The sequence below is a fragment of the Acanthochromis polyacanthus genome, chromosome 5 (assembly GCF_021347895.1).
Source record: "Acanthochromis polyacanthus isolate Apoly-LR-REF ecotype Palm Island chromosome 5, KAUST_Apoly_ChrSc, whole genome shotgun sequence".
In the NCBI taxonomy this organism is placed as follows: domain Eukaryota; kingdom Metazoa; phylum Chordata; class Actinopteri; family Pomacentridae; genus Acanthochromis; species Acanthochromis polyacanthus.
The window spans coordinates 21,904,013-21,929,935 of NC_067117.1; the positions used below are offsets into that span (position 1 = coordinate 21,904,013).

The 25,923-nt window shown below is 39.1% G+C and overlaps 1 protein-coding gene and 3 non-coding genes across 4 annotated transcripts in view; all 4 read left to right on the forward strand.

Annotated features, from left to right (window-relative positions):
* Window positions 1–780: 780 nt before the first annotated feature.
* On the forward strand, window positions 781–852 carry trnat-ugu (transfer RNA threonine (anticodon UGU)). The gene has a single exon. It is a non-coding gene; the product is annotated as a tRNA-Thr (tRNA).
* Window positions 853–1,741: 889 nt separating this feature from the next.
* trnat-ugu (transfer RNA threonine (anticodon UGU)) lies at window positions 1,742–1,813 on the forward strand. Its single transcript has one exon. It is a non-coding gene; the product is annotated as a tRNA-Thr (tRNA).
* A 432-nt stretch (window positions 1,814–2,245) lies between these two features.
* Window positions 2,246–2,317, forward strand: trnat-cgu (transfer RNA threonine (anticodon CGU)). The gene has a single exon. It is a non-coding gene; the product is annotated as a tRNA-Thr (tRNA).
* A 4,831-nt stretch (window positions 2,318–7,148) lies between these two features.
* The window catches only part of slc25a26 (solute carrier family 25 member 26), a 68,345-nt gene continuing 49,570 nt past the window's right edge, over window positions 7,149–25,923 (forward strand). Inside the window, exons 1-5 of the mRNA XM_022219518.2 lie at window positions 7,149–7,313; window positions 9,316–9,472; window positions 11,922–12,040; window positions 20,936–21,040; window positions 23,099–23,146. Coding sequence (XP_022075210.1) covers window positions 7,281–7,313; window positions 9,316–9,472; window positions 11,922–12,040; window positions 20,936–21,040; window positions 23,099–23,146 — 462 coding nt within the window. The 5' untranslated portion in view covers window positions 7,149–7,280. The remainder of the gene's footprint in view (window positions 7,314–9,315; window positions 9,473–11,921; window positions 12,041–20,935; window positions 21,041–23,098; window positions 23,147–25,923) is intronic.

The window sequence follows — 25,923 nt, forward strand, 5'->3', positions numbered from 1 at the left end:
GTCTGTCTGTCTGTTAGCAAGATAACTCAAAAACGCCTGCTCAGATTCAGATGAAATTTTGAGGGGATGTAGACTATAGTAAGAGGAAGAGCTGATTTAATTTTGGTGGCAATCTGGAAAGGATCCTGGATTCTGGATCACTTTGAATTTTTTTAGTATGTTTTAGTATGTGGTCCAAAATATGACAAAAACATCATAGGTTAGTATGTCGTCCAACAAATTGGAACAAGGTGTCCAGATGGCTCAACTGGTTAAGAAGGTGATTTGTAAACAGAACTGTGTCAGAGATTCAGGTTCAATTCCAGCTCATGAGCCTCTACTGCATTGGATTCCTGTTTTCCTCTCTGTGGGAATGTCAATATCCTTGGCGGAGGTCTGCGCTCTCTGAGTGCTTTTCTAGTTTTGGAATGCAATGTTCTTGTGGTGGCCAAATGGTAAGGTGTTGGTCTTGTAAATCAAAAAGCATGGGTTTGATCCCCGTCCATGCCTTTATTTGAAGCCCCAAAATGCAACTGTATTTAGAACCCATTTGAAGGGGGTTTGGATCTACATAACTATCAGTTCATTTGGAAGTGCATTAATTTTTCACGGATTTTTGGAAACACGGTTAGTTACATATCACAAAGACCATCTTTGGAAGAATACAAGGCCGTCAAACTTTCACATTAACAGTTCCATCTCGTTGTTCCAAGCAAACTAAAACAATACGAAACTAGGCAATGAACCCTTTGTAACCTTTCTGGGGTAGGTGATCCATACTAAATGGCATCTGTTTGTGAAGGCATGGTGGCCAAATGGTAAGGCGTTGGTCTTGTAAACCAAAGATCATGGGTTCAATCCCCATCCATGCCTTCATGTTAAAAAATATTGTAACTATTTGAACCTCAAGCTCCACCAGACAAATGAAGACATTCACTCCATTGAGTACTCGATGTACCATTGTAGCAGGAAATTTAACCAAGCCTAAGCTTAGAAACATAATACTAGCTGTTTGACACTGACTCAAGTCCCAAAATGCAGAGATGTTTCACCCCATTTGAATTGGATTCAAACTACATCTGCATTAAAGGCATTAGAGGAGATTTAATTTCCTATGACTGTGAACATAGCATGCGCATGCGCACATACAACCTCTCCCTCTCCCCCCTCTTAACATTTACGAAGAAACGCCCCCCTCCAGAAACTTGCGTAGCACTCGTGAAGTTGTCTTTTACGGCTGGGTCCCCCTGGATCTTTATCTGCCATTATGTAAAAAACGATGAGCAAAACAAGTCACCAGCTAACTACAAAGCTGTACCAAAGCAACACATACAGAAAACACGTAAGTCCAAGGCGTACGTAATCTACGTAACTAGGCCTGAGCCGGAAGATTTTTGATCGACAGGAAAGGGAGCAAACCAAACGCCTCGGTCCGAGCGCAATGATTGGCTGATGCTTTTCAGGTCCTGCCATGTCCACAGTTATTTATTTATTTATTTTTATTCTTTTAGAGACCATACATACAAGTCCACTAAAGGTCAGTATATTCATTTTATGTGAATCAGACAAATTAAACAACAAAAAAAAACATCCTCCATAATGCCTTTAATACATCTTCCTTTTGAAATGCATTAACTTTTCATTGATTTGTGCTTAATGGAAACACAGTTAACTACATATCACAATGACCATCTTTGAGAAGAACACAAGGCCGTCAACCTTTGGGGTAGGTCATCCATACTAAATAGCATCTGTTTGTGAAGGCGTGGTGGCCAAGTGGTAAGGCGTTGGTCTTGTAAACCAAAGATCATGGGTTCAACCCCCATCCATGCCTTCATGTTAAAAATGAACTTGTAACTAATTGAACCTAAAACTCCACAAGACAAAGGAAAACATTCACTCCATTGAGTACTTGATGTACCATTGTAGCAGGAAATTTAACCAAGTTTAGAAACATAACACTAGCTGCTTGACTCAAGTCCCAAAATGCAGAGATGTTTCACCCCATTGGAATTGGATTCTATCTGCTTTATGTCTTCCTCTTGAAATGCATTAACTTTTCACTGATTTGTGCTTAATGGAAACACAGTTAACTACCTATCACAATGACCATCTTTGAGAAGAACACAAGGCCGTCAAACTTTACTTTCACATTAACAGTTCCATCTCATTCCAAGCAAACTAAAACGATACTGAACGACACAATGAACCGTTTGTAACCTGACCTGGGGTTGGTCATCCATACTAAATGGCAACAATTCGTGAAGGCGTGGTGGCCAAGTGGTAAGGCGTTGGTCTCGTAAACCAAAGGTCATGGGTTCAACCCTCATCCATGCTTTCATGTTCATTAAACATCCTTACTGCTTGAACCTGAAATTACACCAGACATATTGAGTACTTGAGAATTCCTCAGAGAAGTTGTGATTCCACTGGGAATTGAATCCAGGACCTTCTGCACGCGGGCCACGTATAGTTAAGCTTAACTTTTCCCATTCATTCTCTATGGTAGTTCCTTACAGTACGGATGTAATATATTTTTGGCCACTATGGAGATTTGGGGGGCGCTGTTTCACCCTTTTTGGTAGCGCTTAAAAGCCCCCTCTTCTTACTGTATGATTGCCAGTCTGCAGCATGTAATCGTGTAGTCTGTTGATTTTAACTCTGAGCATGACTGGAATTGATTTCGGCGATCTACATGACTTTAAGTTACTGTAATTGTGTCGGGTTTTTGTGTGTATTTTGTAAGATTTGTAACAGTTTTTAAAACAGAAATGTGACTTTTACTAGGGGGATGGATATTGTACTCAATGACATTTGCCATCTTAAAAATGTGAAAAATAGTAGCTTAACTGAGCAATATTTTCCCTGAACTAGTGTTACCAAATGACCAAATGAGTTAAGCTTTAATATTAGATTTACATTTGAGAGACTCAATGCTGAAACAATACTTGATATGAAAAAACACAGGTTGATACTCAATATCTGATTAATCTTAAGAAATGTTCTCAATTTTTGTATAATTTACAGTAAATTAAACACATTGAGTGTAAAAAATACATTTACAGTTTTACTGAGGCAGTATCTATTAGGGCATTATTTTTGTATGTGGATATGCAATTTTATGTCTTCAAATGGAATATTTGAAATAATGTGATTAAATTTACTGTAACAGGACAAACTACTACCCTTTGGTATTTTTTGGGCCAGATAATATTATTATTATTATTATTATTTTTACCTTATAATACTTAATTTTGAATTAAATGTATTTAAGTATTTAAATTAAACTATTTAAAACACAGGAAAGTTTAAATATTCTCAGTACTGTAGGGAAACTTTTATAAAGAAAGCCTTACCATTACTTGTGTGGCTTTAAGTAGAGCCAAGTTGTCTTTTTACACAGAATAAAAGCATAACAATAACCATACTTTTACATAACCACAATAGTTTTTGTACTCTTTCCACCCCTGGTATTATTGATTTTGGGACAGCAAAAATATTTTCCTGTGTCTAAGAGTGTAAACAAACTTTGCAAACCACACGTTAATTTTGATATACTCTTATAGAATTAATGTCATATTTGTATTTTGTTTTAGCTGTATGTTATGCTTTCTAATTGTAGACCCCTGCATATAATAATCAGGCCTTGGCAAAAAAATACTCTGCCATCTTCGGAATTTGTCCCAATTTAGTGTTTTCTTGTTTATAACTTTACTGCATGCTTGTGCTTTACTGTGTACATAGGAAAATGAAGAAAGGGGTCATCATTTTTCCTGGAAAGATGCTTGTGTCCTTCAGGAGGGGCTCATCAATTTAATAATATCACTAATAACTTTTTAGTGTGACTCAGCATTCAGCTACTTTTATGCTTTTTTTTTTTTTGACCATTTCGTCATTTTAACTCTTTATACTCTTGATTTTTTCCATTTCCAGCAATTATCATATTATTTAAAATTACCATTTATTATCACTTATCATCAAATAGCATTCCTCAGATTTCTTTTTGCTCTTGTTAATCTTTTATTTTTATCTATTTTGTAACCCTGTTTTGAAAAGTGCTGTATAAATAAAGTTTATTATTATGATAAAGTTTATTCAGAGTTTCACCAGTTTTTTTAACAAGAGATCTAATATTGTTGTGAGAATCTATTAAATTATCACACAGCAGAATGTTATTTTAAATTAGATCAATTTAATAAACAGAATACTTGAAAACATGTTAAATGTCAGCCACAGTGGTGGGAAGGCAGCACAGCAGATGGTAATAATGACTGTCATTCTTCAGCTCAGTGTCTTTTTTTAAGCATGTTTGAACAGCCTTGGTTGTCCTTTACTTTATCCTCAGGAAGGGTCGGGCCACCAGTTGACTTGAAACAATTCACAGATCTCTGCTCAACATGTAGATAACCTGCAACAACAGATAATATTCCACAATAATATTTTACAGTATATTGCAATCGTAAAATTACACCAATGTACAAAATGCATAATTACATATGTTTTCAATGTATTCTTAAAAGTGAGCAGGATTATAAAAAACACGTTATATTTACTCTCTGTACTGTAATTAAGTAGCATTTTGTGTAGTTATGAGTATTTTTGTAAAATCAGTACCTTTGCTTAGATTTCAGTAATTTCTATGGGAAACATAAAACTTTACAATTTTTAACATAGAGTCTGAGCGCTGTTTAAATGATAAATCATGTTATTGATCAATAAACTTATTAAAAATTATACACAAAGAGTGGAATGGCTATAATACTAAAAATGTTAAAACTCAACACTGGTGTGACTTAGTAAATAAACAACAGAATGTTGCAAAAGAATTTTATCACATATTCAATTTGACTGTTTATTTACAAAAGCACCCTAATTTACAAATGCAAAGCAATGATGGCACATTTTGTGCACTATTTTAAGCATGAATTAACCTGTATTTTCTTCTTTAAACCTTATTCATATCATGATTAATGAATTATATGGTAACAGAATTACTTGGCAGTAGTTATAACATAATTTAAGCACAATATATACCTTCATATGCCTTATTTATTTTGAGGTGCAAATATTTTTGCATGACTTTGTGCAGTTACAGATTAATAGTGCTTAAATGGTTTTACTCAGATCAATTCAGCATTTGTACACACAGTAATTACCGTAAATGTTGAACACAAACATTGATCATGATGTGATTTGAACTGGTTTCGATCCCACGCCTGGCGGACGGCATCTGACTCTCTAAATTCTCTGCTACGGGTATACGTGGCTGGCCTCCGCGTGTAAAGCAGATGTGATGACCACTACACTATGGAACCCCTGCAACTTTTTAGCTCGCCAACCGTCCGGGGCCTCAGAAGTCTGGCTCTGTAGAACAGGATTGCACTGGACATGATGTTCACCAGTCCTGAATGTTTTGCCATGTTTTGCAACTGATTGCGGTACTTAGATTTCCGATATTTTAGATAACATGACACATGTTGTTTCATACCTCAACAATCTACTGCACAAAGAGAGGAGACTCCCACACTCATGAAGGATATCTGGAGGTCGTCGCTGTTTAGACGCTGTAAAACTTCAATAATAACCCCTTCGATACCTTTGTTGACTATAGTAATGGTGTTTGCTTTTCTAATGTATTGTGCTAGCCATTGTGCTAAGGCTATGCTTATTTTTTTGGTTAATTCTACTTTTGGCTAATATGTACAATTGCCACTTCTGAGAGATGGTGTTTATGACTGAACTCCATCATTTTTTTAGAGATTATGTGTGAGCCATTCAGCTAGCATTACTTGTTTTCTCCTAGTATTTACTGACCAATTGCTGAAATCATGTTAAAATCACAGCTAGCTAACAACTGTATATTGCTCTACTACTAATAATAATCAGTTGTATTAGTCTTGACTGGTGGTTATGTTTCCATTTAAAATCTCTGATGGTGTTACTTTTATTGTCAGAAATTGTATCTTGTGTAAGCTTTAAGTGCTCACAAAGAGGAAAAATATGATGGAAATTTCTAATTAAATCAAAATGTAGATGTCACTACATAACATCATGCTCATGTGGTGCCTATAAGACATAGGGTAAACTGGGGTAAGGTGCTGCCTTGACATACAGAATTTCTGATGCAGTTTTTATGGTACTGTTAAAGTAAGGGCAGCATCAAAATTTTATTTTTTCCCCCCAAAGAAGTAACAAAGCTGAATTGATCAAAATGATTTACTTAGTAAAATTTCCCACTCTGGGCTTTTTCCTTCACCACCCAGGGAAAATTTCTCTTTTAAAGATGCAACATTTAGTTTCATAATAACAGAATTGTAATTACCAAAGGATTCACTTGTCCATGGCCTGCTTAATCTGTCCATTTGCTTTGCCTCAGGCGAAGACAAAAATATGGCAATAAAGAGCTTGTTTGGAGGCCCTGAATGTTCAAGCTATCAGTCAGAGACACTAACCAACTTGTATCCTGTTTTCCTTGGCTGTAAAAGAAAAAATTGTATTCTTTTCCTTTCACTCCTTCCTCTCAGCTCATTTCTGAACAACTGGTGTGAGTCCATCTGCAGTTGCTAAATTAAACTTACAGAAAGACACACTTTTTGAGTTTGGGCTTTATTCAAAGCTGAAAAGTTTGCAAAAAAAGTATTATACTGTTTAATTCACATTTTTACAAGTTATTCAGATTTTTTTTGTCCTATTATTCATCCTTATGAAAGGGCAAGATGGCTTTGAAAACAGCTAAAAATCAGAATCAACCACAAATAAAACATTTCATTATCATCATCAGCAACATGCCAAATTCAACAGGCACAAAAGCTTTGTGGCACGAGAGACAGTTCTATATACTCTATTGATTGACTAGGCTGTGCAAACAAACTCAATATAAGAAACTCACAAGAAGAAAATAAGCTAGAACTAATTAAATATATAGTTTTTATAAATTCATCTATATATTTAGTAAATCTAATAAATGCATTTGCTGATAGTTATAGAGATCTTTATGTAAACTGTTCACATTAAAAATTTGCATATTTATGCCACTATAGCACATTCTCTCCTTAGTAATTTATTCGTTCTGTGCTGTTCTTTGTAGAAGCAAACAGTGGTGACATGGGTAAAATTGAATGAACCACATTTAGAGCGACGTACGTCATTGGCATGCGTCGTGACGTCGCGCGGAAGTAGTTCGGCAAAGATGGCTGCGTCCTTGACAGGCGTGTTTTGGTTTCAGTGAAGTGTCAAACATGCACAGCAGTTGCTGTTTTACGGGTTACAAGACTGTCAAGGATTGATTTTGAGAGCGGAATATGGACAGACGAGAGTTCGTCGCGTCTCTGATGGTGAGATGAGCATTTTCGAGAGTCGAGCTTTAGATAACTGAGCATCATCTGATGTACCTGCAACAAACTGACACCGGAGCAGTTCTTTGTAGCTTAAACAAATTTGCATGCAAAATATATTAGACGAGTTAAAACACTAGTAACCTGCTGCATAAGTCCATAACAAACGGGGATTCTTACTCGAACATCTTTTGAATGTAACCTGATACACTGCACCATTTTCAAATTATTTCAGAGTAAAGATGAATATGAAATGTCTTCCAAGTAAGGTCATCCCACTTTCTTTGTAGTGCTACAGCAATAGTTCTCGGGTTTACAGCTACAATCATATATAAAGATTTGTCTTGGAAATAACCGTTTTCATAAATTGAAGTTATTAGTAATTTAAGTGACCGACCCTGTAGTCCAATAGAAGAGATGCATGTGCTGGAGAGGAAAACAAACTTCACCCATGAAGTCCCATAACACAATAACCCAAATAAATAGTCACTGTGCAATCTTTTATTGTTACTTGGCTGCCTGCTGTCATATTTTAATAGTTACTTTACTGTTTAGAGACATTTCTGTATAGGAGCATACACGATAATGTAACTGCTGCAAATATCCTGTTGTGAGATTGTTAAACGGAAAAAAATCAGTGATAAAACATTTCATGTGGTTTCAAAATAGTTTGACTTCAGTAAACAAATTCGAATTTTACAAACAGTAAAATAATATCCCATGCTGTGATCAACTTTATCATATTATTTAAATAAACATATACATTTGCAGCAAAAAATAAAATCTTTGTACCAAATTTAGAATAACACCTTTACTTAATACCTTTGCTTATGTTTTTTCCTTTTAAAGAAAACTTTCAAATAAAGACTTTTAATTAAAAATGTTTGTTCTTCGGTTTTGATTGGATACTAGTGTGATGTGCAGCCAGTCAAACGCTTCTTTCAGACACGGGACATGGAACATTGCAGACTTCATCAACACTTCTTTTTGCCATTTCCAACACTAATGATCAAATACAAATTCACTATAAACCAAAATTTGGCACAGGCGTGAATAATATTGGATTTTAACTGTAAGTAAAGTTGCCCTGTCTTGACAAGGTGCAACAATGACACATAACACAAATGCATCAGTAGTGGTATAATGTACAAATAATATAGTACAATGAAATACAATATGGGCTGCACAGTGGCGTAGTGGTTAGCACTTTCGCCTTGCAGCAAGAAGATCCCTGGTTCGAATCCCCAGGGTGGGCCTGGGATCTTTCTGCATGGAGTTTGCATGTTCTCTCTGTGCATGTGTGGGTTTTCTCCGGGTACTGCGGCTTCCTCCCACAGTCCAAAAATATGCTGAGGTTAATTGGTTACTCTAAATTGCCCGTAGGTGTGAATGTGAGTGTGATTGTTTGTCTGTATATGTAGCCCTGCGACAGACTGGCGACCAGTCCAGGGTGTCCCTTGCCTTCGAGTCAGCTGGGATAGGCTCCAGCACCCCCTGCGACCCTAGTGAGGATAAAGCGGTGTATAGAGAGAGATGGATGGGAATAAAATATTGAAAATAATGTTTAATACTGAGGCATACAGTATACTAATAATGGTAATATAGAATAATGGTGGTATTTATAGTATTGACACTTTTTGTACTTTTTCTGTCTACCTACCTTAGAACAAATAGCACATATTTAAAGATAGTAACTAACTGGTGAGCTCAGTGGAGCAGTTACCTGCTAAAGAGTATATTTTTTGCTTTAGGAGTTGGTAGAGACCAAAACAAAAGAGCAGGTTGAATATTAGATTTAGTCTAGTGGGCGGAGCTAATTTTTATATTTGTAAATAATCAACTTTTTTCTGCATATAAAGCTAATATTACAGTGTTTTGGTGTTATATTTACGTCTCTGTTAATGCACATTTAAGGGGGAAAAACACTGAATACATATTTCACCGCTAAGGTTAAAGGGTGTGTATTTCAACATTGTGTCTCACAAAGTGACTGTCTCTGCAGGCAGGAGGCTGTGCGGGGATGTGTGTTGATCTGACCCTGTTCCCCCTGGACACCATTAAGACCAGACTGCAGAGTCAGCAGGGCTTCTACAAGGCTGGGGGCTTTAGGGGCATCTATGCTGGGGTCCCATCTGCTGCTGTTGGCTCCTTCCCCAATGGTGAGGCCTTCATTGTCATAGCTGAATTTAGGTTCACTCATTCACTGTTATTTGTGATGGACATTCACTCAGAGGCACATACCAAACAGGTATAGGTCATTCAGCCAGGACCTAACCTTGTGCTGTTCTCATTATAATAATGACTGAGGTAGGTGAACAGTGCTTATCACATATTTGTGGATTTTTTGCTGCTTTGTGGCTGTGGGTTGTATAGATCAATTTGGTAATTAACAACTTCATTTTTTTTGTTCATTTTTTGTGCCTTTAAGTTTTCACCTTGTATTCTTTCTATGTATCTGGAGTTGCTGACTTTTCAACATTTCTGAACAAGCAAACACTTCCTCTTTAGAAGAGTGTCTACAGATTAAAAAGCTATACTCAAACAAATCAAATGTAAAATCGACAAACCACAAATATGTAATATTCATAATTAAAAGAAACAAAGCAGATAGGTCACATGGAATGAAGGGAATCAGCGGTTCCAGATGAGATGCTTTTAAATTAAAACGACCTTAGGGAGTGACCAGTGTAACCTCTTATTTAAACCCTCTGACATCGGGGGTCTATTTGCTATTGAAATATGTGTTTTCATCAAGATCTTAAGAGCTCTCTAAAAGCTTCACAAAAAAGACTGTAAATGGCAGTGGATTTAAAAAGAGCTTTATTATTTATGTCATCTGGAAAATCATCTACAAGTGGCACAAATTTCAACTAACTGCAATTTTGTTGAGGACTAGTTGCTTCAGGAAATTCAACTAAAGAGCAGATTGTTTGATGCAAAAGAAGTCTCCAAGACCTGCACATTTCATCACAGTATTTGAAGGTAACTCCCACGACTCCTGTGTCACAGAGCATGTGTCGACAATCAGAAATCTCAAATACGACCTGAGTGGAAGGTGTACCAGGAGAAAGCCTTTGCTATAATTATGAAAGAAAGAAAGAATTTTGATTAAGGGATTAATAGTAGCTTATGAGGCCAAGTGTGTATTTGCTATATCACATCTACAGGTGTTTTTGCTGAATAGATAACTAACAAAGCTTTATAGTGTTGTTCAAATATACCACCTGTAGGAGATGTTTCACAAAGGATCACATGTTAACTTGTTCAAATGTGCCAAAAAAGCAACCAATGATCATGGCATGTTTTTATTTCTATATCTAACTCTTCAGACATTTCAAGCAAAGTTCTGTTCTCTATTTGTCTCACGGGTGGATCATGCTACTCTTTTTTCTTTCCCACTTTTGAGATTTGAGGTCTGCTTTATAGCAGACACAATGAGTCGATTAATAGCATGGATTAAATGAGTTGTTAATCAGACAACTGAAGAAGAAAAAAATGCCAAATATTCCCCTTCTCTAGCATCTTAAATGTGATGATTTGCAATTTTTAATGTTTGTTAAGAACATTTTTAGACATTTTAATACTCGGAACCGTAAAATAACTGATGCTTTGACGCTTGTCCTCAAATGGTTTAAATGAAGCTGCCTTACCAGGACCTGCTTTGTGCTTTAAAATCCTATTTAAATATGCCTTTTATATATATTTTTTTATATACTGTGATTGTTTTCTGAATGCCTTTTCTGTTTTGTTTTGTTCTGTTTTGCTTTGTTTTATGTAAAGCAAATTGATTTGCCTTGTAGTTGAAATGTCCTATATATATATAAAAAATAAACAACTTGGGTTGCCTTATGACTTGCCTCTGCAAAATCTTTTCAGCAGCTTATTACTATCTGTATTTTAGTGTTTTCCACTGGCAGATAGTGTTTTACTAATGGTCAGCTTATCTAGAAGTAGCAGATCACCAGCAGGTTGGAAACAAATGTGGTTACCACACAGCATTTAATCAAAAAGCTAACATTTTGAATTGTTCTGTTTGCTAATGCACCATTCTGTCTCCCATTTCTCCTGCATTTCTAAACAGGCCTTTGAATCAAAAACAAGTAATAAGACTAATAAATACAAGAATATTTTAAAAACGTCACTTTGAATTGAAGCAGCTTTATTTGAGTACTGCAGAGCAGAAATAGAAGCACTGGTATTTGATAGTTACTAGAACATTTAGTCAACAGATGGGTAAACCTTTTGAATTAATGAGTCAGTATGCGTATGTCCACAGCCTTTTACAAGAGCATATCAGAGAGAATGGAAAAGATGAGATGCTGGAGCCATATGTTGGTTCTTAAAATGTAGTCCTGTCATTTTTTTATTGTTGGTTTTTTGGACACTGACAAGAAGAATTTATTTAACTTGTGGGAGGAAGAGAGAACTGAACTCTTTCCATGTGAGACATTTTTAACTTTCTTAGCCTTTACATGTGTTGTAAATGCAGACACACATCCACACACACTCACCTCAGCTTCTCCCCTGTCAGCGGTAGTGAGGGATATTAATTGCCCTATGCTGGTTGACTAATGGGCCTTAAATGGCTGTGGTTCTGCTTGGTTTCAGCCGCTGCTTTCTTTGTCACCTACGATTGCACAAAGTCCCTCCTCAGTGCCGGCGGAGTGCTCGCAGCACCACATGTGGCACCTGTCACTCACATGCTGGCCGCCTCCCTGGGAGAAATAGTAAGTCCTGCAATCCCTTTCATTCTCCTGTCTTTTGCCTCCTCTCATGTGGATTTCTACCCCTTTTCCACTCTGCCAGCACACTTTTAAATCGTTTTCATTTGTTTATGCCTAACTTATTCCCAGTCCTTCCCTCTTTAGAAGGCCAGCTGTGTTACGCGCTTGTTGTTGCTCGTCTGTGTTCCTGCCCTTGTTGTTTCTTTCCCATCGCTGTATGTCCCAAATGAACACCACCAGCATGTCCGATAATGTTGTTGCCTTTTTTAGATTTCACTACTATTCCAGGGGGCGGTTGGGGTGGGGGGTGGGCGGGGGTGATGGTGAGTTTGTGGTTTTGGCTGTAGGCCTCGGGGTCCATCTGGGTGAGTTAAGAGGGCTTCCTCAGAACGGTCCCAGGCTTTCCCCCACCAGCTGGGTAAATAAGATCTCATTACTGCCTATTGACTCATCTGCTTTCCCAGCTCAGACCCCCAGACTCTGCCAATCTAGTCTGGGGAATTCGGGCTTGAAACCAGTGAGCAGCAGTGCAATTTCCTCAGCCCGTCCTCTCCCGGTCGCTCACAGGGAACCACTGCATTCAATCCGCATGGGGGCCGCGGGTATTCACACTGGCATTGAGGGGGTACAGAGGAAAGAGGGATGCCCCCCTGCTATACCCCAGGATGTCTGTGAAATTCTAGGGCTTTAGTATTCATGGCTTTTGGATGGATGTAATTTAGCCAAGTTTTGCATGTTTATGAAATGAGATTATTTCTCTTTGGCAGGGTGTTCACCCTACTTGAGTTTATCTGTGTCTCTGACCCTCATAGTGTTCGAAAGACGACGCCGTGTCACTCTCAGATTCACATTTCAGGGGAATTGCATCTCGTTTCTGTCGTCTAAGTTGTTGCCATCAATATAGCAGTTATTGCAAATACTAGGTGTAGTTCTTAACAATTGGTATTAGAGATGTTATTTTTTTTAACCTAATAAACATACTGACCAATAATCAGAAAATGAGGCACAAAATGTGTTGTACGTTAGCTGTAGTATGTGGTTGTACTGTTTAATGAGATGGAATACTGGCTTATTTACTGTGTTTAATACTGCAGCGACCTGACAATTCGGTTGCTCAGACTATGGGTAGTTCTGTGTCGGCAAGCAGATAGTTTTTGGAGGGTTTCGCTAGCAACGGTCACCATGACAGACACTCCTGTGGTGGTTACTGACTTCATTCAGAGCAGGCGGAGCACAGCAAAAACAGTCTCCCTATAGCTGAATTGCTAACATAATCAAGCTGATGTTATGGCAATTACTATGTGTTCATGGTTAAAAATGTCTTGTTCAGCATATGAAAGAATGTCTACTGAGTTTTATTAATTTTAATGACTGTTTATTGATTGGCAACGACTGTCGGATAAAAAGATTATGAAATATTTCCATCGCTAATTAGATATTTTTTCAGCTTCTTGTCTGCATCACAGTCAGACGAAGGTGAAAGGTGAAGCAAAGGTCATGACTACTTTTAACCCCATTCTGGATTTGGGCACATCAAAGGCACAAATCCACAGAGTGGGGCTGAGCAGAGCAGGGGCGGTATCTCACCGCATTCTGGCAACTGAATTCGTCTTGTTCAAAGACAGTAATCTTCCGGCTTAGCCATGAAAGGCCTACCCTAGTGCTGCCCTGAGTTGCATGCGAGGTCTAAACGCCTGCACTGTGATGCAATAGCTGCCACATAAGACTCTGTGTCTCCTCAGTCACTGCTAATGACTTTTAATTAAAAGTTTTAGCGCGCTGAGGGTCCACACATTTAACAGTTAGTTGATTGTCTAAGCCACATGTATGCCTCAAATGCAAAGTTTTGCTTCTTATATCTGTTTATTATCATGTGTTTCTGTTACTGATGCTGGGGGACACACTTCTGCATCAGAGCAGCATCTTGTTTTAGCACTCAATAACTTCTTTTAGCACCATCCTGCAACAACCCTACAGCCTGCTTGCAACCCTTATGTTAACATTTTTAAAAAAAATTTCGATCAATAGGACAAACCGCTGCGTGCTTAGTTTTTCTGTTTTGTGTGTGCTTTTTTTAATACTACACTATATTGGACAAGTTTGTGACAGAAATTAAGGTTGCACAGCACAGTATACCGTTTCAGCTTTGATGTTGCTATATATACGTATGCAACAGTGCAATGTGAGGTCAGACAAGTTAACTCCATCACATCAGTCTGTGACTTTCTGCTGCTTGATACGAGAAGAAAACTCCCATTGTTCTCTTTCTCTGTGACTAATCTACAAGAGAAATCTGTTTGAGACAATGTCGTTTCCCCAGATTTATGGGTTCTTAGATACACTGAGTATTGAAAAAAAAAATAAAATTTTTTTAACAAGGTACGCAGTTTGTTGACATGCATTCTGTACATGTGCACAGCAGAATGTTTGAGGAACAGAGAGAAAAACTGAAAAGGAGGATTTAGTTGCTAAACAGAAGTGCAATATCAGTTGTATGGAAATATTTTGTCCCTGACTCAAAAGCAGGTACTTTGTCGGCAATGTCTCGTATGACTCATTTATTTTACCATTTCAAATGGCACCAGAGAGCTCAGAATGGCGAGCATAAAGCTAGACCTGAATGTCATCCAAAGCAAATCAGCTATTTTGAATGTCATTTGCCATATGAGAAAGGTTCCAACATTTTTTTTCCAACTTTGTTCAAATATTTTTTTTATTTTCTATGCAGATTTTCCCTCCATTACAAAATCAACCCAATCACTCTAGAACGATTTATTCTTTCCAAATAGAGATAATCACATCATCTGGTGAAATTTCCTGTATTTTCTCTTCACAGATAAACTAGATATGAAATGTCTATGTTTTTCCAATGGCGTCCAACCTTAATTTGAAATAAGGATGATCCAAAACAGAACACAAAGCAACATATAACTGTACTCAGCTGGTCAGTTAACTTGAAGCTTCTGTTATTCATAAGATTTCAACTTTATGGATTCCTTTTTAAAATGGTTGTGGCACACTTGGTAAGTTGAGGGGATGTCAGACTCCATCATGAGTTGACTGCTCAGTCTGGTGTGTATATCTAGATTTGCTCCACCATCACTCATCTTATAGGGTGTTTATACAGGAGGCACAGCAGATGTTTTTTCTTAAATGGTCCAATTTTTAAAAATTTAATCAGTCCTACCAGCTACACAAGCTACAGTTCACAATGGTACTGCATCTGTTCTGTCAGATGCATCGAAAACACCTCTAATGTGTCGATACACCGTCAACCTCTGTCATGTGTTATTGAGGAAGGCAAAAGTCTCACCTGCTGTATGCTCACATAGCTTAACCTATCTCCTACTGCACGTTTTTCTACTTTGTCACTACAAGAGCTGTTTTTATACAGTGGTATTTGGTCCAATAAGTTGAACCTTAAAATTGCATTTGACAACAAAATGTTCCATTTATTTATTCAGAAAGGATAGAACAAACACACCTGTGAGGAAAAATGTTCCACAAAAGACATTTGTTATGTTTTAAATGTTGAAATAACATTTAGTTCATAATGAAGACAAAGTATTTGGGCATCCGATACTGGCTCCAATGAAGCCTGTGTTACAATGTGTTAGTATTTAGTTTATCGTCCTTTGCCTGACAACATCTGGGCCTGGAGTCGGTTTCAGTGTAATAGCTGTGCTGAAAGTTTTCTTCATGTTTCAACCAGCAAATCTTTCAGTTCATTTGCACCAAAGTACGGATGAGTGGATTTATTCCTCTATGATATCCCGTAGGTGCTCTGTGGGATTGAGGTCAGGCTTCGCTGATTTTCTCCTCAGAAAAGTATCCTTTCAATAGGCAGCAGTTAGGCTTGGGATCATTGTCCTGAAAAAGATCTGCTCTTGTTGCTTGAATATTTTCGTGGCTGAATGAATGTGTGCTCATTGGAGTTCACGGCTCCATCAGAAGCCCCAAACTTTGACTCTCCAACCTCCACTCTTCACTGTACCCTGGTTGGAGTTCCTGGTTTGGCTTTCACTTCTACCATAAGATCCACGTTGGTTGAATTTGGACTCATCAGAAAACAGCATCCAAAAGTTGGTGTCTGTCTGCTTCTTTTTCAGATGTAAACCGATCTAATTATTTGAGTCCATGGATGGTTTCCCCTGTATCATTTAACTTCTATACCCATAATCCTGTTTCTATTAGTCTCATCTGAATCTGTTCATATTCTGTGAATTTTAAGAGGATCTTTGTCCCTATTTATTTCCTGTTTTTCTTGATCTTTCTCACAGTTATGAGAGCTGGTGTGCTGCTGGTTTTCCTGAGGGTTTTTCTACTCTCTGTTCTCTGTCACAAGTTCTCCATTTTTGGACTTTTACTCAAAATACCCAACAGAGAAGAAGAGAAGAGTTTTTTTCCCCCCTAAAGTTTCGACAGGGAGAAATTGTTCTAATACGTTCTTGTGGTCATTTAGAGGGGCATATCGATGCTTTAAAAAAGTCACCACCTGATTTATTATTTTGAAATTTTAGTGGAAACTATACTCAATGCATTAATCAATCAATCAAATACCAGTTTATCTAACATTTTAGTAAAAAGCTTCATGAAAGTTTGCTGATATTTTTTTATTTTAGTGGCGACGGTCTCCTTTAAACCACACAGACACAAATCCTGACAACTGTTCTGTCTATCTATCACCGCTTTCCAAATCTAATTGACTGAAACAACTTAGAATCAACGCAAACTCAAGTAGATTTTCACACCAGTGTGTTTTCGTTCTGTTTGGCAGGATAGTGCAGTGTAGCTTGTTTTCAATGTTTTTGTTGCTCTTGCCCCCGCTTGATTTCTTCATATGGGGAGCAGCTGGGTTTGGTCAGGTTTTGGCACACAGGACCTTAAAAAATAGCTTGTTATTTGGTCCTTGTCTGACATCCCCACTCCACCCCTTCATCAAGCCATGATTCTTTCCCCCAGGAGTCCACTTAGTTGTGTTTTACCAACTGTTTCCACAACATTCACAGCAGAAGCTTCATGGCACTTATTGCTTTGCTAATTTCATCTCCAAGCCTCCCTCTGAGAATGATGCGCTTGACTTGGCACTGAGTTACTAGATGTGGACTTAAGTGAAAGTCTCTTATGGACATACCACAGGGAGTTGTGGCTCAGATTTTATTCTGTGCAAAGAATGAAATGAAAATTGAAAGGAGTAGAGAATGCTTGAATCCAAGCAATTTTTTCCTTGATTGCAAGGAGAGGATTGTTTTAATATATAAAGCAACAACAAGACTTATCACAGAATACACTTAATGTGATAGACTTGTGATTATTGTGTTTTTTTTAAATTATAAATGAAGAGTTCACAATATAATAAAGTTCCTTCAATAGATTTCTGGATCACAGGTGGTGAAAAAAACGTGCTTTGGTTGAAGACAGGAACTTCCTACAGCTGTTGCATTCTGCTCTTCATATGTCAAAGCTAATCTCATTTCTGCATTAACCTACTTAACACCTGGCTTCACTTGTAAACAAAAGCAGGACAGATGGAGAAAGAGGACAGAAAGGAGGACAGTCTGAAGTTACAGAGAGAAAGAACGAGGGAGGGTCGAGACAATGAGAGAAATCCCCTCCGCCAGAGGTGTGCTGGTGTTTGTGCGACTGCAGTGGTGGGACGCTCCCATAAAGAATGTGTAAGCTGATGGCGTCTGTCAGGCTCTAGCAGGCTGTTATCCAGCCATTAGATCAGATTTATCTTCATTCCCATTCGCTCGACGTCTGCCCTGAAAGCTCATTTGTCAAGGCCAGGCAGCGGGCTTCTCTCGCATCTACAACCGTCCTGCCCCCCTCCCTTCTTGCCGCCACACGTCTGTGGGAGGATGTACTGGAAAATACAGTGTGACATGACAAGATAGGGGGGCAGCGGAGAGGAGGGAGCACAAGGGAGGAGTTTTTGGGGGGAGAAACTGGCAGCCACTTAACTTGGCGCTGAGAAATAATCCATGCATCGCCTTCGAGAAGCGCCACGCTCTGTGATTTATTGGCTGTTGTTTCAGAGTTGGAGACATGCAGTGTCCTCATCTCTTCCCTTTTTCTTCATGACCCTTTTCTCCCCTCTCTTCCTTCATTCCTTCTTCCTCCTTCCTTATTTCAGTCTTCATGGTGCTGAAATGCATTGCAAGTATTGCGGGTATTAGCCGACGTCATACATACAGAGAAGTTAGCCTTTGAGGCCTTTTGGCACAAATATTTGTCCATATGCATCTGTCTTTTTAGACAATTTGTTTGTGGCTTTTTGAACTGTAATAACAAGGCAAAAGTTCTATCTGATTGTCGTCAAAGAATGAAGTTACCCTACAGTCATCCGCTCAAGAAATTGGTCGTTTTCCTCAGTTGTTTGTGTGACTGTGTTTAAGTGGTGTCTTGTGTCTTGGTCATGTTTTCAGTATATTTTGATGACAAATAAATCCAAATAATTGAAGTCCTTAACAGTTATTACAGCGTGTATGTTCTTCTAACCTGTGACTGTTGCTGTTCTGCTAATCACAGTCCTGACTGACCACTGTGTCCCGATGGCCTTCAGCTGTAAAAGACTGATAGAGCCAAAGAAAGGAGGACGGAGGGATTTAATGACTCAGTCTGTTGCTTGATTTGCTGGCTATGCCAATAATGTGCCGTGAGTCTCTGCTGATTTCCCATTCCTTACTGTGGTTCCTCCATGATTTAATGCCGGCTCCTTTACCTTGTTGTTTGGTGGCCGATGCTGTTGACTGAAATCACGTTCTGTCGTTTGGGTTAATAGCAAGATGCCAAGGGAGGCTGAAAGGCTTCAATCAGAGGCAGGCAGCTTCCTAATGAAGGCTGTTTGACGAATCCAGCAGCTTGTAAATAAAGATAAATGGAAGCAGGAATTTAAAAGACTGCCAGTGGATTTATAATAAGTTTACAAGCCAAAAGAAAGCATTGGCAATGAAGGGCGAGCAAAGGAGGTGAAGAACCAGATGCCAGCCTTCCTGCAGCTCTCCCCTGAACATGAGCTAGCAAGATATAAATGAATTCTTTCTTTCTTTCTCATGTCATTCTTTACATTTCTTGATCCTCTGCTGTATCACATTGTGTCTCCAGTGATTCAAAATCACGCTTTCCCCCTTTTTGCTGCAGTTTCCACCTCTCTGAAAAGCCCTCAGAGGCTGCACACTTGATCTTTTATCTACTCAGTATCATTCCACCACCCCTAGGTGCACAAATGACTCCCAAATAAACAATGTCCCTAATTTATTTGGTATAATCTCTGTCTCATTCTGGCTTCCCCGCTGCAGTGACAGCAGAGGAAAGGCCGTCTTAACTCCAAGCCTCCCATCCAATTACATCAGTAATTACTTGTCATAGCCACTTTCTTCCCATTTAGCTGCCTTATTCTTGTCCTTTGGAGAATTGGTTTGGGGGTAAACATGATGTACAGTGTATTATAAATGGTAACTTGACCAAAGGGGAGGGCAAATGAGATCTCAGAGATGTGGCCAGTTTAGTTATCATGAAGAGGGGGAAGTGTGGCCACATGGTGGTAGTGTTGCACCATGATTAGGCTGCAGCTACACTACTGTCATACTCATGTGAAATACCAGTAAGAATTGCACAGAATTCTTCATAGAGGCTCATTCAAGTCGTTTGTTTTTGCTCTTATGTACAAAGATTGAGGTTTATCTGCTCACTGTGTACTGAAAAGAGGAAGATCTCCATTGCCCTGGAGGAAAAGTGACACTGTGAAGGTCAAAACAAAGTTGAGAAATGGACCAAATACTAAGCAGTTGTCAAGAGGATTTAGATACGGCTGGAAAACTTTGCCTGTTCAGTCACACACATTCTACTCCAGCTCAGGCTGTGATTTTACTTCCAGCGCTGCTGATGTCTCCTTTCTCCTTTTGCGCTCCCCACTGATGCATATTCTTGCTCACAAGCTGCCCTTGGTGTCAGACTGAGGAGATAACAGAGAGGACAAGTGTCCAACAGAAGTGAACTCTCTAACAGCTGGCTGGGTGTCTTTCTCCCCCCTCACAGCGAAACAGCCTTATGTTGTCTCCCAAATGCTAAATCAGTATGGATAGCTGAGTGGAGAGGGAGCAAAACAGAAAAAGGATGCATTTCATCTTTATTGCAGTGCCTCTATCACTTTTTCTGTCTTTGCCTCCCTCCCCACTTGACGCTGCCGTGGCGAGGGTGGCACCGGCAGCCTGGCATCTGTGTGACTGAGGGGAGTCGCAGCGGGAAGGCGGCTCACCAATCGCTCTGTAAGATTGCTTGCCGTTAGCCGGTATTTCCACTCTGATGCAGGATAAATGGGAAATCAAGTCGCCAGGTGGGCAGCTGTGCCTGCGTGCCTGCCTGCCTTTAGGACGATGGGAGTTATGAAGCATAAATATTCATGTCTATCTTCACTAGCTGTTGGCAGTCCATATTCCTGTTGACATATGGTGGATGGGTTGGAACTTGAGCAGGGAGTGTGGTTAGTGAGGTGTGGATCTGGATCTTTAGGTGTGTTTGATGAAAGCTTGTTGTTTGGACACAGACATACAGTCAACCTGGTGACATTTTGCGGTGACATGGCAACTGTTGCTCTGGTGTCGTGTCCGTTGTGTGTACGGGTTTGTAAATTGGCTAAACTGCACACTCACTAAAGCAGTTCTCAGCCTGCCAAGTTGATCTAATTGCTCCCCTCATATCATGGCCACCTGCCGCATAGCAAAGACATACACAAGGTGATATCATGTACAACAAAAGGGCACTGAGGGGAGTGGTGCATGTGTGTGCAAAGGGGTGGAGTATTTAAGGGATGGATATTTAAAACCCTTTGCAAATTCAGGAAACAACTTGACACAATATGTTTTTTTTTTTAACTTGTCGTTTTTAATCCCGTAGGTGGCGTGTCTGATCCGGGTGCCCACAGAGGTGGTCAAACAGAGGACCCAAGCCTCTCCCTCATCCACCACCTACAACATGTTGCTGGCAACACTCAGAGAAGAGGTATCTAGCGATCAAAGGCTTCCTTAAGGATCATTTTATTTCATTCATTTTAATATATTTTTAGTGGTTTTTGGCCATCATTCATTTTGGTATTAGTACTGCTGTGCTCACTGGCTTAATTACTGAGAGAGAAGAAGTTTGCAGAGAAGTCGTCTCATCAGGGCAAGTCAGATGATCAAAGAGGCTTTAAACATACCAATCCTGAACCCAAAATGCTAAAGGGGTGTGCTTGGAAGGAACTAGTTCATGCACATTAATTGTGGTCACTCCTGAAAGTAACAGTGTTTGTAGGTGTTCCAAAAGGTTGCGTTCCAAGGTTTAGAGAGTTTGTATTTGTCGATAAAGCGCACTCTGTTCACACATGCTGTTTTTCACTAGATTGAAACTAGACAGAAAGTTGAAGTTTACATACATGTCTTCTCACATTTATTTGCTACTATGTAGTGAGGACTTTCAAATGTGTAAGTTCTTTGAGAGAAGCAAAAAAAACAGTCAAATTCTTTGTATTTGAACACATGCTTGACTAGTAAAGCTGAGTCTGACCAAACACAAAATTTTAAACATGATAGACAAGGACTCAAATATTGATGTTGCTGCAAAGAAGTCACAAAGTCTAAATTGTGGCTGCTTCTCACACATCTTCTTGACAGCACAGAAGATCTATATAGTCACCACAGTTTCACAGTGGGTCTCTCAGGATTAGTGCCACCAGCTCAGTATCTGACCAAATGTAAAATATGGTAACAAGCTCAAGTTCCCCACTTTGAGACAAAAAAAAAAGGGATAGGAAAGTCTTTTATTGCGGAATATTATGACATTCATTGCTTCATTTTAGCCCACTAGATGTTTAGGTAAAATTCTGTCAGGTTTAGCATATTAAGCATTTAGTTGTAGCCGGAAATGTGTTTAGTAACACCTTTAAACTGAGTCAAAATCTCATCAGTTTATTAAGTTCAAGCAGACATTATGCCAGATATGAAGACATTCCATGAAGGCGTTCAATAGTTATCATCAAATAGACTGTATATAAAAGATGGATGTAGCAACTGTGGCATTGCCAGTTGGGTTGTAGGGTATTGTTTTGAGGGCTCAAGTTTGTCTTTTGACTCATCTTGGTCGTTGGAAACCAGACCCCTCTAAAACAAGTTGGATTACTCAAGACCACTTTGCATGATAATACAGTAATAGCCTGTCAGTCACAAGGTAGCCCTGCTCTAAAACATAATGTATTTTTTCTTCTATTCTGCTCTCAAGGGAGAAGCAGGATGACTTTGTTCATAGACTTCTATACAGTTGGACTTCTGTATATACCCTTGGCTGTTAGAAAGAATGCAGGTTTAAATGTTGACACTTTATTTTTCAGTAACAAATACTACGTCCATCTTTTTTTTTTATAAAGACTGTGGTTCACAAGAGAATGAGATGGAAAAATGAGGGAAATATTTGTGTAAAGAATGAACAAAGAGAATCTGAGAACTTTCTTAACTGCACCGCTCTTAATCGTTAATGACCGCGTTCAATGTGTGTTAGCGCTGGATTGTCACTTTCATTGAGTTTTATAAATTGTCAGGTGCAGTTGCATCGGTTCCAAATTTACAAAGGTGTGTTTACAGAAGGTTTGAAGATGAGCGTCAGCAACTTCTTTAGTCGAAGCATACCTACATCCCCTGTCAAAAGTTCTGAGACGGGTTCTAATTTATTTGAATGAGAAAGTGTCTCAAAACTTTTGACAGGGGGTGTATATACATTTACCCAAATCCAGCTCTCAGCAGTTACATTGGTGTGCAAAATATCATCAACAGCAATGAAGACCAAAACTATAAGAGCTTGTAGTAAACTTTGCTTTAGCAGATGAATCATGCTAATGTTTCTTCTGCCCATTAGTGTAAAAATATTGAACATTGCAACTTAGGAAATAATCATGCGGTTTGCTTTTATTGTTTCAAAATGATTTTATTTCTTACATGCAACATTTCTTTATTTGTTGAGTTTATTCCAATCAGATTATGTCAAATCAAGAGTGTGTTTCTGATAAATGTTTTTGTTTTCTCTGAGCAGGGGGTTCGAGGCTTGTACAGAGGATACGGCAGCACAGTTCTCAGAGAGGTAGGATGTTTTCTTCTCCCTCTATTACGCACTTATGCCTTTCTACCTCTCATCCACTAGTAAAGTCGCAAACAATAACCCTGTTTCAAAGCAGTTTGTGTTCTTGTTTTGTTTGTCTTTGGTAAAGTTTGGTTTCGGGTAATTGCAAAATACATTGTATAGATCATCCTGAAATCAATTTCACTTTTTTGTACTTAAAACAGTCACTCAGCTCTTTGAAGAAGCCTTGCTTAGTGAATTTTTTTGATAGGTTGGACGGATATTGAGGCTTCCCAATCTTCTGACTGAAGACATTTTAATTTCTCTTGGGCTTTATAGAATTTGGAAATATTGATTTACAGGGTTTTTTTCCCCTCACTTTCATCCCAGTCAATTACTTGCTTGAGATGCTCTCGTTTATTTTAGAAGTACATCTGATTAATTAATGCAATTAGTTGCATTATAAATGCACAACAAAACAAGGATAAATGAGCGCAGGGCTGCTCTCCCTCGAAGCCCACTCACCTTTTTGTAATGAAAAAGCCGCTCTAGTTCTTTGATTCATGATCCTCTGTTTAATTGTACCTGCGGTGCATAATAACACAAAATAATTGTGGTGAACGCTGTATGGATCTCTCACTTTTAGCTCCCCCCTTACCTGCTAAGTTTCAATAGAACTGGAAAAGAAAATGAGAGCGGGAGACGGAGGGGGAGAAAGAAGTATATGAAGGTGACACTTGTCTTTTTTTGGGGGAGGTGGGTGAGGGCGTAATCTAGTCCCCTCTGCTGTGCTAGCCTGTACTTATTTTCTGCCTCACTAAACTGATGTTATTCACGCAAATTCCATCTGGACAGCCAGGGAAAAAAAGGACAACAAGACACTGTGATTTCTCCGAGGGGCTCTGAATAAATGAATACATTTGGAGGCTGGCGCATGGCCTGTGTGCATACTAACACTGGCAGATGAAACGCAACGGTGGCGGCGGGGATTTGGGGCGTAGGAACGGCAAAGGATGCTTCGTGGTGATTGGCTTTGACGTGTGTCAGGAAGGTAATTCATTTTCTCTCGGCCTCCTTCGCTATCTGCCTATCTCTCTCCTTTGGCCAAGAGACCCTGTCAAGATAAGTTTGTTTATGTGGTATGGCATGGCGCCTCCTCCCTTCGCTGGCCCGCTAATTGGGGTCCTTTCTGTGCTATATATTCATTAGGCAGCCTTCACAAGGCATTTCTGATGGGCATGATATCACATTTGCGCAAGACGTGTAAAGATCCACTCAGATCGACTTAGAAGGTGGAGTAAAGGAGTAGAGGTGTCGCTGCTTCTGTGATCTGGCTCTCATTATTACACCAGCCTGCATCCAGATCACTGAACCTGTTGTTTCTGCGTGTTATAAAAGGCTATTTACACAGCAAACCCCAACAAGACCCCACATTTTACTTCAAACCTAGGTTTATTTCTTTTTCTCTTGCACAGCAAGTTTTCTGCTCAGTTAGCTTCTCTTGAGTTGCCACTGATTTGTGTATGAATGATTCAGAGAAAATACAATTCTTCTATTTCCCACATATAAGCTGATGATGTCTTGGTGTCATTTTATTGAAACACACAAGGTTTTCTTTTTAGTCCAAACAATACTCTGATTAAACATCATCATCTTGTGATGGTCGTCCTTGTGTCAGCATTCCCCATGCATCTCCTTTTGGACCACGCCATCTTTTACCACTAGATGGCGGGCCAAGATTGGTACTGCCCTATAAAGCTTGTTCCTGACTTTCTTTCAATTCACTCTTCTCATTCTCTGTATTTATCCCCCCCTTCTGTCTTCCTCCCTCTCTGCTCCCCCATCATTACCAATCCAGCTTTATAACATTTATGCACAGCAGTTACAGAGGGTTTTTTTTTATGGCAAACCCTTTATTTTTCCCGATCTAAAGCGATGTACGGTGATCTCAGATTTGATCTAAACTGCTGCAATCTGACTTCCAGTAATGAGCCCGAGATGGGTTTTTAGATTGTAGTTTAGTAATGTGCTGGTATGAGAGCTATGAGTGACAGGTGTAAGTGAAGCTGAGAGCGTTGCCTCAGCCACCTGGAAAAGCCTCTAACTGATTTTAACCTGCAGCCACTCTCTCTATATGTATATGTCTCACATTTTTGATTATTTTTTTTGTTGATACTCTGTTCGGTCTAAAAGTCAGTTAATCTGAATCCACTTTTGTCTAGGCTTTAAATTGGGAAGCACAGACACGGAGAGGTAAATGAACCTTAAGTGAGAGTTAAGTCCAATGCTGGGATGTCCTCCATTTACTGGGGTTATACATAGTTTTCTCTGAATCAGCCTCTAAGTCCTCGCACCTACAGCTGGGACCTGGAAACCCGAGGTACAGGATCTGGCAGCAGGGCTTATGAAACACCTCTCCATCCAGATTCCTCCCTACCACACCTCTGTTTCCTCTTTATCCATAGCCTCTTCAATCCCTCGCTGATCCTCTCTCTGCTTCCTCCATCAGGGAGTTTGGCTGCAAGGAAAGACTTGCTAACTTGGCTTTTAACTGGCACCAACGGACCAAGTGACATTGCTCCAATGCCGACATTTCTGCAGCTGTGGCTTGTTTTACAACTGATTTTAGGGCTTTGGAGTTGGAGTTTTGAAGATCAGCGTGTGACTTTGAGCTACAGATGGGTGACAAATGAGAAAAGATGAGAAAATAATAAATCATTTAGTGTTCTAGTTTGATGTTTTCCTCAAGCCTCCAGTCCAGCTTCAAAAGTAGTTTAATTTACTGTAATAGAACATAT